General features: G+C 31.2%; 1 protein-coding gene across 1 annotated transcript in view; it reads left to right on the forward strand.

The window, feature by feature from the left end:
- LOC145322575 (uncharacterized) overlaps positions 1-16,852 on the forward strand; it is an 85,267-nt gene that overhangs the window by 16,610 nt on the left and 51,805 nt on the right. Inside the window, exons 5-15 of the mRNA XM_080164696.1 lie at positions 3,487-3,610; positions 5,703-5,768; positions 9,515-9,583; positions 12,937-12,990; positions 13,610-13,745; positions 14,186-14,266; positions 14,552-14,610; positions 15,010-15,067; positions 15,279-15,367; positions 15,787-15,851; positions 16,306-16,362. Of these exons, the coding sequence (XP_080020822.1) occupies positions 3,487-3,610; positions 5,703-5,768; positions 9,515-9,583; positions 12,937-12,990; positions 13,610-13,745; positions 14,186-14,266; positions 14,552-14,610; positions 15,010-15,067; positions 15,279-15,367; positions 15,787-15,851; positions 16,306-16,362 (858 nt within the window). The remainder of the gene's footprint in view (positions 1-3,486; positions 3,611-5,702; positions 5,769-9,514; positions 9,584-12,936; positions 12,991-13,609; positions 13,746-14,185; positions 14,267-14,551; positions 14,611-15,009; positions 15,068-15,278; positions 15,368-15,786; positions 15,852-16,305; positions 16,363-16,852) is intronic.

Genomic DNA, 16,852 nt, shown 5'->3' on the forward strand with positions numbered 1-16,852 from the left:
GTTTGACTATCGTGAAAGTTGCAGGAAAAATTATTTTTCTTCAGATAAAACATCTTTCCATGTAAAACTCCTAAGACATCTTAATCTTAACACAAGATACTAGCCAATAGCGAGATAATTATATCGAGCCAAACTCTAGTATGTATATAGAAATTATAAATTGTGTTTCAATCGTCATTTCTGATTCTGTAGAATAGACTCGCTTCAAAATAAATAACTGAAGTACATAAAAAAAGTAAAATTTAATTTCTTTTAATGTAGCAAGTTAATTCTTATTTATAAAATTGTATATTTTTAAGGATAGTTTTAATAAGTAGGAACAAAAACACAAAGACATTTTTTTAATGGTTTTTTCGTATTCATTCGAAACCGATTCTAATCCAGTGGATTAAAACCGGTTCTCCTCCATACGAAAAAGCTATGTCGTATTATATCCAGTTTTCTACTGATATAAAAATGTACAATCATAAGATTAAAACCAGTTTTTTAGCCCCGAGGTGCTATAATTGTACATTTTTATATCCGCGGAAATCCGTTTATAATACGATGCGAGAAATAACTATTAAGCATTGAAGGTAACAAGTAGATCTTAGAGGCCTCTGGGTACATTTGATGGAAATAAGTCGATTAGTGGAGATAAGTCGACCCTCCAATTTTCAATGTAGATTTAAAAATTAATAGGGGAGGGAGGTACTTTTTTTTTGAGGCAATTTCTCTTGGGGGGGTGGAGGTATACTTCCCCAAAAGTGGTAAATAACTTTTCCTGGACTAAAAAGAACCTTTACTGTAAAGGAGAACCAAATTGGTTCAAAAGTTAGCGAGATCTAAAGAAACAGACAGACAGAAAGACACAGACATCCCGTTATCTTGTACAATGAAAGTTTTCAAAACAAAATTAATGAATTGATTTATAGAACTTTTATTTATTTTGTTCTAAGAAAGGAAGGAACTTGTACCGCACCTATAAATTGTGAAAGCCTAATGCAAACCATGGAATAAAAGGATAAGAAAGTAAATTATATTTTAGGGTTAGAAATATAATACAAAAAGTACACTCAAGGGCGTCCAAGCTTTTTTATTGGGGGGGGGGGGGGATCTTTATATCATACAGGCAAGGATCTTCAAGCTTTTTTTTTTTATCTAGGGGGGGGTAATACTAATAACCCCTTTACCCACCCACCCCTTGTACGTCCTTGAATACACTGAGTGTCGTTTGTTCGTATGTCTGAAGCTTAAGATATCGGTATTTTCTTAGGAGGTGGGACATCCCATCCCCCCACCTAAAAAAAATAAAAAAAACTATATCACCCACAAAATTGTGGGTAAAATTTGGTGCAAACTTTTCTTAATTTCTCTACTCTTGGGGAGAAGCCACTTGTATTATGACTACATTAAATTTGTTAACAAATACTATACCCTCCAATCATTCCCAATTCAAAGTTAATTCAATAAACTAAATAGAAATATTTGAATTCAGAAATCAGAGAGACAAAAGTTTTATTTTACCTAATTTTTCTCCCATCCATAATCTCTAGATATCCCATACTAAGTCATAATTAACCATTTATCATAGACGTCAAAATTTATCAAATTTGGGATTACCCCCCCCCCCCAAAACGAATTTTGGGGTCCCCCAGAAAATTTTTCATTCCCCCCCCCCCCCAATTTAAAATTTACCCCTACTTTGGGAGTGCCGTAGGCACCCTCAACCATTTAGGAGGGGTATTTACCCCCCCCCCAAACAATTATGGGGGGGTAAATACCCCCCCCCAAAAAAAAAAAAAAATCTATAACAAAATTTTTTTTGTAAATATTGGGGGGGGGGAACAAAATTTACTCCAGCCAACAGATTTCAGGGGGGTGTAATTACCCCCACAAGCAAATTTTACCCCCAGGGTAAAAATTTTGGGAGGGTGGAAATTTGCGCCATTTTACCCCCCCCCCCCCTAAAAACGAATTACTGCCCCCTTAAAAAAATGTTACCCTCCCCCCCCAAAAAAAAGCTTGGACGCCCCTGCCATTTATATAAAATAATTAAGCCTTAACGAAAGCAAAAAATAAAAATCCTCGAAATTTGAGATATCACCGTGTTTCTAAAAGAATAAATCTATCTATTTCTCCAGTAATGCAAATATCTAAATTTTACTTGTCCTGCCTAAGGATATAGCATGCCAATATAATTACATTTTGGCTTCCCCCATAACCTTTAAGGTGTTATTGAAAAACATTATACATTAAGCAGCTTCTATTTACATCCAAATCTATGGCAGTCTGTCAGGCACTAAATTAAAAATATCTCTAAAACCATAACATGCGGAAAGCAACTTAAAGTTTGGGAGGGTAGTTTTTAACCCATTATAATCCCTGCGGGAGGCTCTAACCCAAGTTAGAATGCAGCAAGTATTCTGATTGCCAAATCATAGCTAATAGCAAATGTTTTAACATGCCAAAAGTCGGTAACGCCCAAACATTGAAAGAATTTTCACTCCCACCTAAAATTATAATAATAAAGAAAGGGGGTGTGCTATGGTAAATTGGGAAAATTTTACTGTGACCCAAAAAAGTTATATAGTAAAAGGAACTGGATGTCTACCAGTGTGTCTGTCTGTTGCGAAGTATCGGAGGGTACCCATGATAAATCCCCCTCTAAAACATTACTTTTTCATTTATAAACTAAATATGAAAGTAGAGGGTCTTTCCTTCCCCCTGCCCTCAAGTGTCCCTAGAGTTCTCTAGGGGCGTAGCCGTTAGTATATATATAAGATTTTGGAAGAAATAAAATACAAATTTACATAATGCAGTATCTCTAAATTAAAGAAATGTATTTATGATTCTAGCAAAGAAGAATTTAAATTATACTCTAATTAAGAACAATTTTTGTGCAATTTTATACATTAAAACCTAATTTTAGATAAGGAAAGAATTATTAAAATGTTTTTTTAATTTGAATTATTTTAAGAAGCGTTGTTACTTTCAAAGTTGGTTGGTCTAACGTTTTTTTCGTATTCATTCGAAACCGATGGATTAGAAACGGTTCTCATCAATACAAAAAAAACGTGTCTAGCATCTTATTATAACCAGTTTTCTACGAATCTCTACAATCATAAGATCAAAACCAGTTTTTTTAGCCCGTGCCTTCAGCATCTCGGGGCTAAAAAAACTTATTTTAATCTTATAGTTGTACACTTTATATCCGCGGAAAGCTGTTTATAATACGATGCGAGAAATAACTTTCTTGATCGCCGACTTAGCCGTTTGCATGTTTATATTTTTTAACAAATACACAATTCGAACACCTTACAGGGTACTTTACCTGCAGTATTCTTCAAGCCTTTACTAAACCTAACTTAACTAGAAATAAGCACCAAAATTTTTTGTTGTGGTTTCTCTCAAAATGCTTGGTGAAGCAAAGAACTCCCCACCTCATACTTTGAAGTAATATTAAGATCATTCAAGTTTAAATATAAAAAGTATTAATTGCTACGCAGGTTGCTGCCAAGAATATATCAAAGATAGCTCTAGTATCCGAGGAGGCCACCAAATATCTAGCACAAAAATTTCTCCTTACCAGAGATCAAATCACTTTTGGACTGCCAACTTCAGATATAAGGTAACATATTTTTTATTTTAATTGAAGGGGTGGTGTCTCCTTATAGATCCCATTAAACAAAGTGTAAATTACATTTAGAAACATCTTAGAAAAAAAATAGTCTGAAGCTTCCTTTATAAACAGTTAATAAGAAGCTTAACTATAATAAATAACAAAATCTAATTTTTTATTTTTGAAATATCGCAATTTATTGCAATTTGGTTAAATTTTTATCCATTTCTAACATTTCTTAAAGGGAGTGTGAACGTTAATATTTCTCATCTGATTATCAAATCTTAACATTTTCTAAGCACATTTCACTACACTGATCAACCAAAAACGTCCTATTAACAAAAATATCCAGGAATAATGCCTTGATTTTATGGTATTTTGGGAGGGAAAAAGGAAAAAACAGGGAAAATCTGAACGTTTTTGTTTCTTATAATGTTTGTAGGGATATTTCACTTGTCATATATAGTTGAAACAATATACTTACTGTTAAGAATTTATTTTATGATATAAAATTGCCAATTAGTTTTTTTATAACGTAGTAATTAGGTAATAAAGACCTATTTTAAATTCGTATTATTGACAGTTAATTGGATACTAATAAAAAACTTGTTTCTAGCTTTATTATTGTATTTGGTTTTCAATAAAAAATATTACTTATTTTATCAATTTCTAAGTAACTATACATTGGTTTAAAGCAAGTATTATGTTAAAAGTTTGCTTAACTGTTAGGAAAAATCAAGAACTATGTGAAAAAGTTTAATTTTAGCTATAATGGGAGAAAAAAGCAATTTAATGCACATTTTATATAATACGGAAAATTTCTTCCTTTCCTTTTACCTTATAAAAATCATCGGGAAAAGCCGTTTTTTAAGCAAACAAAAGCGCGTTTTGCTCTATCTGTGAGATATTATGAATGAGATAATGTTAAGATTTGATATTAAGATGAGAAAAATTTACGTTCAAAGTCCCTTTAAAGTAAAAATTTTAAAAAAAAAATTTCGAATTTTGTGCTAATTTCAAGTAACTATTCAATTGCCTGTTAATAGGAAGCTGGTCGAATTTTGCTTTCTAATGAGTTTTAAATCAACTAAAAATTTCAATTATGGTTGATAACAAGCTATAAACAAATTTTCAACTTTGATTCATAAAGTACAAACAAATTTTTAACAGCTAGTGTCTATAAATAATTGAAAAATATATTACATTTTTTGTTATATTGCTCTTTTTAGTGTAAACAAACCAACTAAAAAAATGTAGGCAAGTTTATATTTTTTTATTTTCAGGAAGTAAAATGTAAAAAGGTAGATTAATTGAGATAGATAAGAAACATTTTGTGGTGTACTTTCTTTCTTTCATACATTTTTACCTTTTCTCATTAATTTATCCTATAAATAAAGTAGGTTTTTTTGTTTAAAGCTAAAGATCTGGGAAAATGTTATTTCGGATTGATTGTACTTTTAGTAAAGTGCGTTGGGGTGGTTTTAGACTATTTTCCAGACATACAACGTAAAAACTAACTAAATGTATTCAAACTTTTTCACCAATAATTTTAATCTAAAGAAGAGGGTGATTTTGCTCATCATAATTTTAGGGACATACATCAATTTATAGTTTATTGTTTCTTATCCATTTAGATCCCTGTAGACTTTAGGAAGTTGTAAATAATTATTTGAGGGAGGGAGGGGAAATTAAAGTGAAAATTACTGGTACCCAATATTTTATTAACAACTTTATCTATTACATTGACTCGCAATTTTTAATTGAACTTTGAATGGTTGCTTCCAAACTATAAGTGTCCAAGCAATAATTCTAATAAACAGAAGGAATAATTTTATTTGTCATCGTTGGGGATTAACATCAATTCATCATGCATTGTCTTATTCCTTAAGATCATGACACAAAATTATTCCTGTAGATTACAATTAGTGGTTAAAACGTTTAGATACTCAACTTAATGAAACAACAAATCAAAATTCAGCATGTCCCTAAAGTTGTTAGGGCAACAAATAAGAAAACGTTATTATAAAACTTTGGGGACCAGTGTAATAACCAGCTCATGTCCCCTCCAACTTTATTTTTATTGAACCAATTATTTGTTCAGAGGAACTGTACTGAATGACCTGTGTCCTGTTAAAGTTGACTTTCCTTGCCAGCCTGGAAAATACAGGTATATTCTCACTTTCAGGGATAGGTACATTGAAGTTTAACCTATTAGATTTTATTGTAGGTTGATTTTAATTGTATTAAAAAAATAGAAAGAATTATATTTTTTAAATAATACCGTATATTTTCTATATATTATACCATTCAGAAATGGATTGAAAGCATAATCCCTCTCCTATTTTTTTTGGTTGTGTATTTTATTCTTTTATATTTTTTGTAGCAAAGCTACTCTATAGTTCCAAATGTCCGTCCGTCTGTCTGTTATTAATGAATTAGGGGAAACGTGATTTTCTCAGTCCCTGTAAAAGGTAGAAGTCTGAAACGTCAACATTCCCATCAATATGGAGCATAACTAAGTATAAAACATCCATAGCGGTCAGACTGCTTTTAAGCATCTTTTTAGCCGCTTTTACTTTTTAAAACATATTTTCTCAGCTCCTACAAAAGATACACAGGTGAAACTTCTGCCAATATTCCCTTTATTATGCACCATAATTAGATATATAGATATAAAATTTACAACTTTCAAAGACATAAACATTAATTTTTTAAGGTTTCGTGATTTAAAATTTTTGCATATTCTCTCCCTTTCTTTTATTTTTTATGATAACAGATAATCAGCTCTATAGTTCACTTTGTTTGTTTGTCTATTTCACAATATATTTTGTGCTTCGCTACTTATGGATGTCGTCAACCTTGTTTCTTTATCACTTTAAAACCTCTAGACTCGCCTAGTTAAGGTAACCTGAATCTTTAATAGATATATTTTATGCAATCCTAAGAAATTTTATTGGATTCGACCTTATGCCTTTCTTATTATTATTTCAAACTGCTCCGCTAATATTGAACGTTATTGTTCTTGTTTACTAAATTTTAAAATTCTTGCTGTTACCAAACTGAAATATTTCACTTTGCATTAATTTAACCTTACATAACCCGACAAAATTAATTACAATTCTTTCCATCTCAATATTCTGAGGTCAACTTACAAGGTTAACACATCCATATCAAAGTTTTTAATGCAGAGAACCCCCAAACTATTATTTAATAAAAATAAAAAAAATAAAGGGATGGACAGTTTTTTACGCCTAACCACTGCGGGATCCCTACGGGTCCTCTTCCTTTGGAGCCATTACCCTGCGGGACTAACCTGTACCCAATCTGATGTGACCCAAAGTATTAAAATAACCACACGAATAACTTTTTTTTTAAATAGGGAGGATATGGGTGGGGGATTCTTTGTTAGGCACTTTAAAATTTGAAAATATATACTTCGGATAAGATCCAATATATTGCAATTTTTTGTTGATTTGTTTAAACATTGCAAACTGTTCCAATTACTAAAGGTCAAGTTATGAACATGAGATTAACAATATAATATCCAATGCAATGCATACAAATCCTAATAGGACACTCATACCTTATATTTTATTGTTTTCATAACTAACTTTATGTTCTTTATATGTTACTTCATAGACTTTCATTTATATCGACTATATAATATCAAATAAAAGTGGTCGACGATGACTTATTATCGTTATAGCGATATTTTAATGAAACTACTTTGACTGTTATATATAAAAACTTAATTCTAAAGTTAAGCTTCTTCTACATAGTAAAATAGATTTGTTATTTTCCCCTTAAACTATTATATAATGAAAGATTTTCTGATCCCTTAAGATTGATACATTAGTGGATTCTTTCCTTATTGCAGAGAAGATTCATATAGATTCAAAAATGGTTTTATGCTATTTTATTAAGGTCTTAAGGGATAGTTCTTTTTTACCCCCTTGGCCCTCCAAACCTACAAATATAGCGCTTTAAGATGCTAGGAGCAAAGTAACTTGTAGCTTTAAATATGTAAGTTTATCCTATTAGGCTATTATATAAAGTAGTAATCGTTTTTTGTCTGTCCCGAAGGATATCGCTAACTGCTAAACCGATATTGTTCTCCTTTACAGTGAAACTTCTTATAGGTCCTTGGAAGGTTTTAAACTATTTTTGGGGAGGGTGTCTTCACCCCCCCTGCCCACAAAAAATATTTTTTTTCTCTTTTGAAACTCAAATTTAAAATGGGATGAGGCCAAATTTCCCCTCTCCTACCTTAAGTACCACTAGAGGCTTCTAGGGGCGTAGGCGCTAGTCTGAATAATTAAATCAAGATAATCGCTTATGAAATAATCTGAAAACTTCAGGTCATTTGAATATATTTTTTAAAAAAGAAAAAGTATAAGCATTTTAGGATAGGGACGACGCCAATATTACAATTATATATCACACAAATCAAACTAACACAGCTTACATTTAAATTAACTTGCATTAAATTATCATTTTTATTGTAGATCTGCATTAATTGCAAAGGATGACGTTAGTTCAAAGCAGCAAAGTGTATGACATGAAAGAAACAAGGACGGTAACATCCAATAGTAGCAAAGCTGTTTAAAATTAAATAAACAAAATATACTGTCTATCATTGAGGATAAGAAAAAAGAATGCAAAATGTTATAAAGTGAGAAAAAAAATTCTGAAAGATTAAAAGTTGCGTCATTCAAAAAATTCGGGAAATATTAATAGTTCCGGAAATTGTTGAAAGGAATAATTCATATGTATCCTATTATATAAAGTAGTAAGCGTTTTTTGTCTGTCCCGAAGGATCTCGATAACCGCTGAACCAATATTGTTCCCTTTTACAGTGAAGCTTCTTATAGGTCCTGTGAAGGTTTTAAACTATTTTTGGGGAGGGTGTCTTTACCCCCTTCCCCCCCCCAAATTTTTTTATTCGTTTGAAACTCAAATTTAATATTGGATGAGGTCGACTTTTCCCCTCCTAACTTAAGTGCCCCTAGAGGCTTCTAGGGGGCGTAGCCGCTAGTATTCTATATTGTTTTAGATAATTAATAAATATCCTTTTAAGGAACTCTTAAAATCTTAAAGTACACTTAACTAGCTGTTTATTACATAATATTAGGTTTCACTTTTATTATGTTTTTCTTAAAACTAAGCTTTTATGTACGTAACGGTTAGTTATTTTTTTTAATTTAAGCATGTTAGAATTGTCCTATCGATGTCCAACTTTATATGGTGATTAACATAATTTTTGTATGCTATATACATCCTATTGAAAGAATTCTTGAAACAATCATTCCTAGGACAACAAAGTTCAGTATTTTAAGCTAAGTATCTCTAAGATCAAGTCCTAAAAATTTTTGCAATTTTGCAACAAGTTTAAATACAGTTTTGTTTATACTTTTATATTAATTATCTGCTTATTCTGTTTTGACACACTACAAGTGTTCATGTTCGTTTATCATACCGTCAAATTTTAGTGCTTCGCTTTATTAATATTATCAATCATATTTGTTCTCTATAGTTTTACCTTATATTATGCAAAAGAAAAAATAATGAATGATATAATGAGATTAATCCTATTAAGATCATTAAAAAATGTTCAAGTGTCTTATTAACAACAAAATTAAGTGATGCTTATCGTTATTTTCAATTATTATATTAATGGATGTAGAATATACGGGGGCGATCTATTATATGACAGGGGAAAATTGTATTTAATTTAGCTTGCTAACGTGGAACTCATTTATTGGTTGATTCATTCAGTAGGAGGGAAGGGTATGAGGAAACCGCTATTTTAAACCTGCTGCGTGTTTCACTTAGATAAGATGGAAATCTGGTGTATGTTATACATCTAGTAAATTACATTAATCATATTTCATATTTCATTCATTTTATTTTCAGGGCCTATAATGGATATTGCAACAACGTTCAAAATCCTAACTGGGGAGTTGCCAATAGGAGATATCTTAGGTAATTTTTTTTTTTAAATCCTAACTATAGAGTAGATAATAGGAGATATATTAGGTAAACTATATTCAAAATCATAACTATAGAGTAGATAATAGAAGATATATTAGGTAAACTATATTCAAAATCATAACTATAGAGTAGCCAATAGAAGATATATTAGGTAAACTATATTCAAAATCCTAACTATAGAGTAGATAATAGGAGATATCTTAGGTAAACTATATTCAAAATCCTAACTATAGAGTAGCCAATAGAAGATATATTAGGTAAACTATATTCAAAATCCTAAGTATAGAGTAGATAATAGGAGATATCTTAGGTAAACTATATTCAAAATCATAACTATAGAGTAGATAATAGGAGATATATTAGGTAAACTATATTCAAAATCATAACTATAGATTAGCCAATAGAAGATATATTAGGTAAACTATATTCAAAATTCTAACTATAGAGTAGACAATAGGAGATATATAAGGTAAACTATATTCAAAATCCTAACTATAAAGTAGACAATAGGAGATATATTAGGTAAACTATATTCAAAATCCTAACTATAGAGTAGCCAATAGGAGATATATTAGGTAAACTATATTCAAAATCCTAACTATAAAGTAGACAATAGGAGATATATTAGGTAAACTATATTCAAAATCCTAACTATAGAGTAGCCAATAGGAGATATATTAGGTAAACTATATTCAAAATCATAACTATAGATTAGCCAATAGAAGATATATTAGGTAAACTATATTTAAAATTCTAACTATAGAGTAGACAATAGGAGATATATAAGGTAAACTATATTCAAAATCCTAACTATAAAGTAGACAATAGGAGATATATTAGGTAAACTATATTCAAAATCCTAACTATAGAGTAGCCAATAGGAGATATATTAGGTAAACTATATTCAAAATCCTAACTATAAAGTAGACAATAGGAGATATATTAGGTAAACTATATTCAAAATCCTAACTATAGAGTAGCCAATAGGAGATATATTAGGTAAACTATATTCAAAATCCTAACTATAAAGTAGACAATAGGGGATATATTAGGTAAACTATATTCAAAATCCTAACTATAGAGTAGACAATAGGATATATATTAGGTAAACTATATTCAAAATCCTAACTATAGAGTAGACAATAGAAGATATATTAGGTAAACTATATTCAAAATCCTAAGTATAGAGTAGACAATAGGAGATATATTAGGTAAACTATATTCAAAATCCTAAGTATAGAGTAGACAATAGGAGATATATTAGGTAAACTATATTCAAAATCCTAACTATAGAGTAGCCAATAGAAGATATATTAGGTAAACTATATTCAAAATCCTAACTATAGAGTAGACAATAGGAGATATCTTAGGTAAACTTTATTAAAATCCTAACTATAGAGTAGACAATAGAAGATATATTAGGTAAACTATATTCAAAATCCTAAGTATAGAGTAGACAATAGGAGATATATTAGGTAAACTATATTCAAAATCCTAACTATAGAGTAGCCAATAGAAGATATATTAGGTAAACTATATTCAAAATCCTAACTATAGACTCATAGAGTAGACAATAGGAGATATCTTAGGTAAACTTTATTAAGATCCTAACTATAGAGTAGACAATAGAAGATATATTAGGTAAACTATATTCAAAATCCTAACTATAGAGTAGACAATAGAAGATATATTAGGTAAACTATATTCAAAATCCTAAGTATAGAGTAGACAATAGGAGATATATTAGGTAAACTATATTCAAAATCCTAAGTATAGAGTAGACAATAGGAGATATATTAGGTAAACTATATTCAAAATCATAACTATAGAGTAGCCAATAGAAGATATATTAGGTAAACTATATTCAAAATCCTAACTATAGAGTAGACAATAGGAGATATCTTAGGTAAACTTTATTAAAATCCTAACTATAGAGTAGACAATAGAAGATATATTAGGTAAACTATATTCAAAATCCTAACTATAGAGTAGACAATAGAAGATATATTAGGTAAACTATATTCAAAATCCTAAGTATAGAGTAGACAATAGGAGATATATTAGGTAAACTTTATTCAAAATCCTAACTATAGAGTAGCCAATAGGAGATATATTAGGTAAACTATATTCAAAATCCTAACTATAAAGTAGCCAATAGGAGATATATTAGGTAAACTATATTCAAAATCCTAACTATAGAGTAGACAATAGGAGATATATTAGGTAAACTTTATTCAAAATCCTAACTATAGAGTAGCCAATAGGAGATTTATTAGGTAAACTATATTCAAAATCCTAACTATAGAGTAGACAATAGGAGATATCTTAGGTAAATTTTATTCAAAATCCTAACTATAGAGTAGCCAATAGGAGATATTATTAGGTAAACTATATTCAAAATCTTAACTTTATAAGATAGATAGGTATGTCAGTTCTTATTCTATAATCTTATTCAAAATTTGTACGCGATAAAAATATATTGTACTTTGCTATAAGGATATAGACTACATGGATATTGTGACTGTGAAGGTTTTGTCGTCAATTTAAGTTGGTAACATAGTCCTCAGATGTTCTTTCATGATCAGTGGAGGAAGACGAAGAAATTCCCTCAGAAAAATCAGCATGTGACGTCATAAAAATGAGGGATTGTCCATTGTCTTTATGGGGTTTTCTTTCCCACTCCTCTCCTAATTCCTCATTTTTTTGAGGGACTTTCTTCATCATCTCACGGGAAGGTATAGGGTAAAGTCATAAGGGGGAGGTGGATTGGGGGTATCGTTATATTAGCCAGCTGGATAAACACTTTATGCAAGAATCTCTCACAATATCCACGTATTGTATATCCATTATTGTAAGTTATCAATCTCCTTATGTTTGATATTTGTATTATACAGGCAGGAAATTAAATATTTATCCAAGTGACACTTTACATTACACAGCTTTAATATTATTTTCTTATTATACTTTTTAGTTTTACTGCGTAAATCTTATTGCATAGAAATTATATATATCCTTATATAAAAGTAACAAGATGTTTGTCTGTATGTGGAGCGAAGGGCTCCTGCAAAACGCTGTACCGATTCTTCTTTTCAGTGAAGCTCCTTGGAACGTTTCTTACATTTTTTTATGAAGCGTACCTCCAGCCTTCAAAGAGAAATCGTCCCTAGAAAATAGAACAGCTATAAACCTTAATGCTTAGGGCGTAGTCGCCAAAAGCCATATTTATCTGTACTTAAAAAAAAATTACATTAACAACAACAACAATTTATACCTTCTGTATTAAAATTTCAAAGCCATGAAATTTAGAAAACAATTATTTTCGTCTCAATAATGATTATGTTTAGGTACATGCCACCTGACTATGGAGATGGAATCAGTATTCCCAGACAGGATTCCAGGTATGAAAAGAATAATCAAGTTCAATAGTTGCCGCGGGAAAAAGGGGGTTCGACCCTCGACCAAAAAAAATTCAATTGAAAAGATTTTCAACATTCGTTATACAACTTATGTCAAGCACTTGATTTTTATAGTAAGAGTAAAAGAAATACCTTGGCCCGCAAACAGGCATCTCTATTTCCTTGCACATTTCTGTGTTAGATAAGAATACATATTTGTAGGATAGACAAGATGTAGGAACAATCCAACCATACTATTGGTTAGAGGAAGTACATATTTTGTTAAGAAACGGCAGTAATTGTTTCATAACATCTATTTCATATGTCATTTATAATTAGTTGATTTTTTAGGATAAATCATATGTGGCTTAATATCGTAGGGGGAGAAAGTCTCTAAAAAATCAGCCACGTGACGTCGTAAAATTGAGAGATTACCCATCTCTTTTTAGAGGTTTTCTTTCCCACTTCTCGCATCTCCCTCATTTTTATGACGTCACGTGGCTGATTTTTGAGTGACTTTCTCCCCCTACTTAATATCGTCTGCTAGAAATTCCATTTTTAGTGGGACGCATTATTGTTTCTGATTAGCCATCTATGCTAATAAATCTTTTTACTTTTTCAGAAACAAATTCCTGCCAAGTGCTCGTGAAGTTTCAGTAAAAGTGCACACAGATTCTGACATACCCCACCCTCATCTGATGGCCATCACAGCTATTTGGGGAGAATTTGTCTACCATGATGTGTCTCATACACCACAGGTTAGATTTAAATTAGTCAAAAACTTCCATTGTAGAATTAATCTTTAATACTGTTTAAATATTTGATGTAAATCCATATTATAATTCTAAAATAGTGTATGGTTAAGCACAAAAAAACACTCCCTCTTTTTTAAAATAAACTCTAAAAAATGAAGGGGGTAATTTTTCGTTTGATTGTTTTTTACTTTATGGCAGGCTAGGTTTTTTTTTTCTGTGAGGACCCGTAGGGTTTGGACATCGTTGGTATAGGTTAATTGGCCTAGGAAAAAAACTACTCAGAACACAAATCCCTTATTTTTAACTTGATTAAAAATAAGAAGAGAGAGTGAGGGCATTCCGTAGGCACTTAGAGGAAAAGCATACATTTAAAATTTTTGTCACCCTACCCTCTTTTTGATATATTGTACATAACAGTATCTTTATCTTTTTTTTATTTTTAGATGGCTGGCTTCCTCGGGCAGAGATTAAAATGTTGTGGCGTAGATTTTGATTCTTTCCACCCAGAATGTTATCCTATTAAGGTTAGTTAGAAAAAAAGACAAACGAGAAAGACAACATTCTTAAGTAGCGAAGCCAAGAATTGATATAATAGTAAAAATAATAGGCAAGCAGATAAAAGAAAAAATATAGTTAACTAAAGAGTTGATAACTATTGTTCATGGTTCATGGTAATATTAAGACAACAATAGAAACATTAATAACATAGCAGCAAAAGAATACCTATCTTAAACGTAGCAAAGCAGACAGACAGACCATAATAGAACCATAATAATTTTATGATATATTTACAAATATTTTTTTATCAGATTCCAGAGAACGACACAGCTTATGGAGATATGGGACTCAAGTGTCAGGAATATACGAGGTAATACATTTTTTTGCTGTAGAAAAGCTACTCTATAATTCATACATTTGATTGTTTCGAAGAAATTTTACATTCGGATTTATTCTGACCTTTTACCATTTCATTTTACGTGATTATTCCATACAAATCTAGAGTTCCTTACACTGGAGATGATTCGGCGGCGGTTTCCCTCAAAGTGTCTAGATTATATTGGGCACAGGGTAGCCCCGCAGTGTTATGCCTAATCCCCGCAGGGGTTAGGCATAGATTAAATGAACTTACCTTACCATATTTTCAATTTATTTCAAAGATAAGTGAAGGGGCATGTTATTTTAGATTTAAATACTACACATGTCCAAACTTCCTTTCTGCGTTGAAGATTAATCTGTATTTTTATTGACTATTTGTGATTGTATCTAGATCCGGAACAGCCACCAGAACTGGATGTCATCTGGGACCCAGAGAACAAATAAACCAGGTACAGTTTCTTCCAGGGAAGGAGTGGACAATGGACTGTATATTATACTGATGCCCGAAGTTATACATATAACCACAGACTTTGGGTACTTTTAGAATTTGATTGGTTAATTCCAAGCTATTAATGTCTGAGCTTTGCAAATAATAATTTTAATCTACAGAAGGAGAATTTTGGAATGTACATAAATTTATCGTCAATTATCTTTATTAAGGTGACAAGTTTCCTGGACGGGTCCGTAATCTACGGAAGCTCCAGAGAGGAGGCAGAGGAACTCAGATTATTTACTGGAGGTCTACTCAGGTAAAATAATGCTTACCTGTACCTCCCAGGAAGGATCCCTGGGAGGTATATGACACTTAAAGAAAAATAATCTATAGTAGTTTTCTTTCTCAATTTTTAATCTTATTCTGGATTAAAAAATCATTCCTTATTTTTCTCTTTCTCATTTTGTCTCTCTCTCTCTCTCTCTATCAATTTATCTATCTATCTTTCTCTCTCTCTCTCTCTCTCGCGCTTTCTATCTATTTTCTCTCTCTCTTCCGCTTTCTATCTATTTTCTCTCTCGCTCTCTCTCTCTTTCTCTTTCTTTCTCATTCTCTTCCATTTTTCTCTCTCTCCCTCTGTCTATTTTTCTCCCCTTCTTTATCTCTTTCTCCGTCTCTAAGCAGGTCCGTAGCCAAATCTACGAAATAATTAAATTAGTATGAATGATATTTTAGGGTTCAGCGAATGTCCTCTGGAATAGATCTTTTGCCTGCGGATGACAATACCATTGATTGTGCAGGTTCGTATCCGTTTGTTTAAATTAGTTAGTTCATTACAATTTGCTGGGTTTGGAACTTGTGACCTCAAGGTACAACATTAGTCTGATTAGCAATGTTGTTTCCATTAGTGTGCACAGGGTTTTTGCCAGGGGGTTTGAACTTTGGGGGATGCAAATAGAGAAGGATAGGGCTACTATAATTTTTTTAAGGGAGTGTTGAATGTTAACATCCACCCCTCCCTCACGTCTATGGATCTATGGATTGTCAGAATGTTTTATGTAACTAATCATTATACAAAAGTAGTAATATTTATTTATTGCATTGCATTGTATTATTATAAAGAACTTTTCTTGGTTATTAAAATGAAAAGTTTAAGATTAAAACCAGTTTTGTTAGCTCTGTGAGGCTGAATGCTTTGGTCAATAAAACTATATTTTCATCTTTATCAAGATGACTTTGATTAAACTATTTCAGGAAGAAGTGGAGAAAAATGTTTCAAGGCTGGTGATGTCAGAGTTAATGAACATATTGGTAAGTTTATCAGATCTTTAGCAGCAAGCATATAACAAAAATCCAAATGCTTTATCTTTCAAGAATTAACATATTAGTAAGAATTAGTGAAACAGAAACTTTAATAATGTAGACCTCTTTACCCCTATATATTTAATTTTGATTTGTTAGTTTAAAAAACACTATTTAGACTTCATAAAAAAAAGATATATAGTTTGGTTTCATCACCACAGGTCTCCTTAGCAAAACCTTAGATTAAAAAAAATCTCGAAAGAAACGGACAACAGGGCCTTCAAATAGGGTACAGTGGTGGTCAGAATCCGTTGGAGATTAAATCTTAGCTGCTCCTTCTTGCCAGATATTGCAATTTGAAGTTTTGTGGTAAAAATGCCTATAATTACAAGAATTCCAAGGATATATGCATAAGTGAACACCTTAATTCATCAAATAAAAAGGGGGAGTTTAACATTTGAGGAGTTTAGATATCTCTTCATTTGTAAACTAAACACTT

The sequence above is a fragment of the Acartia tonsa genome, chromosome 6, assembly GCF_053477335.1.
Source record: "Acartia tonsa isolate MP-2025a chromosome 6, ASM5347733v1, whole genome shotgun sequence".
Classification (NCBI taxonomy): Eukaryota; Metazoa; Arthropoda; class Copepoda; order Calanoida; family Acartiidae; genus Acartia; species Acartia tonsa.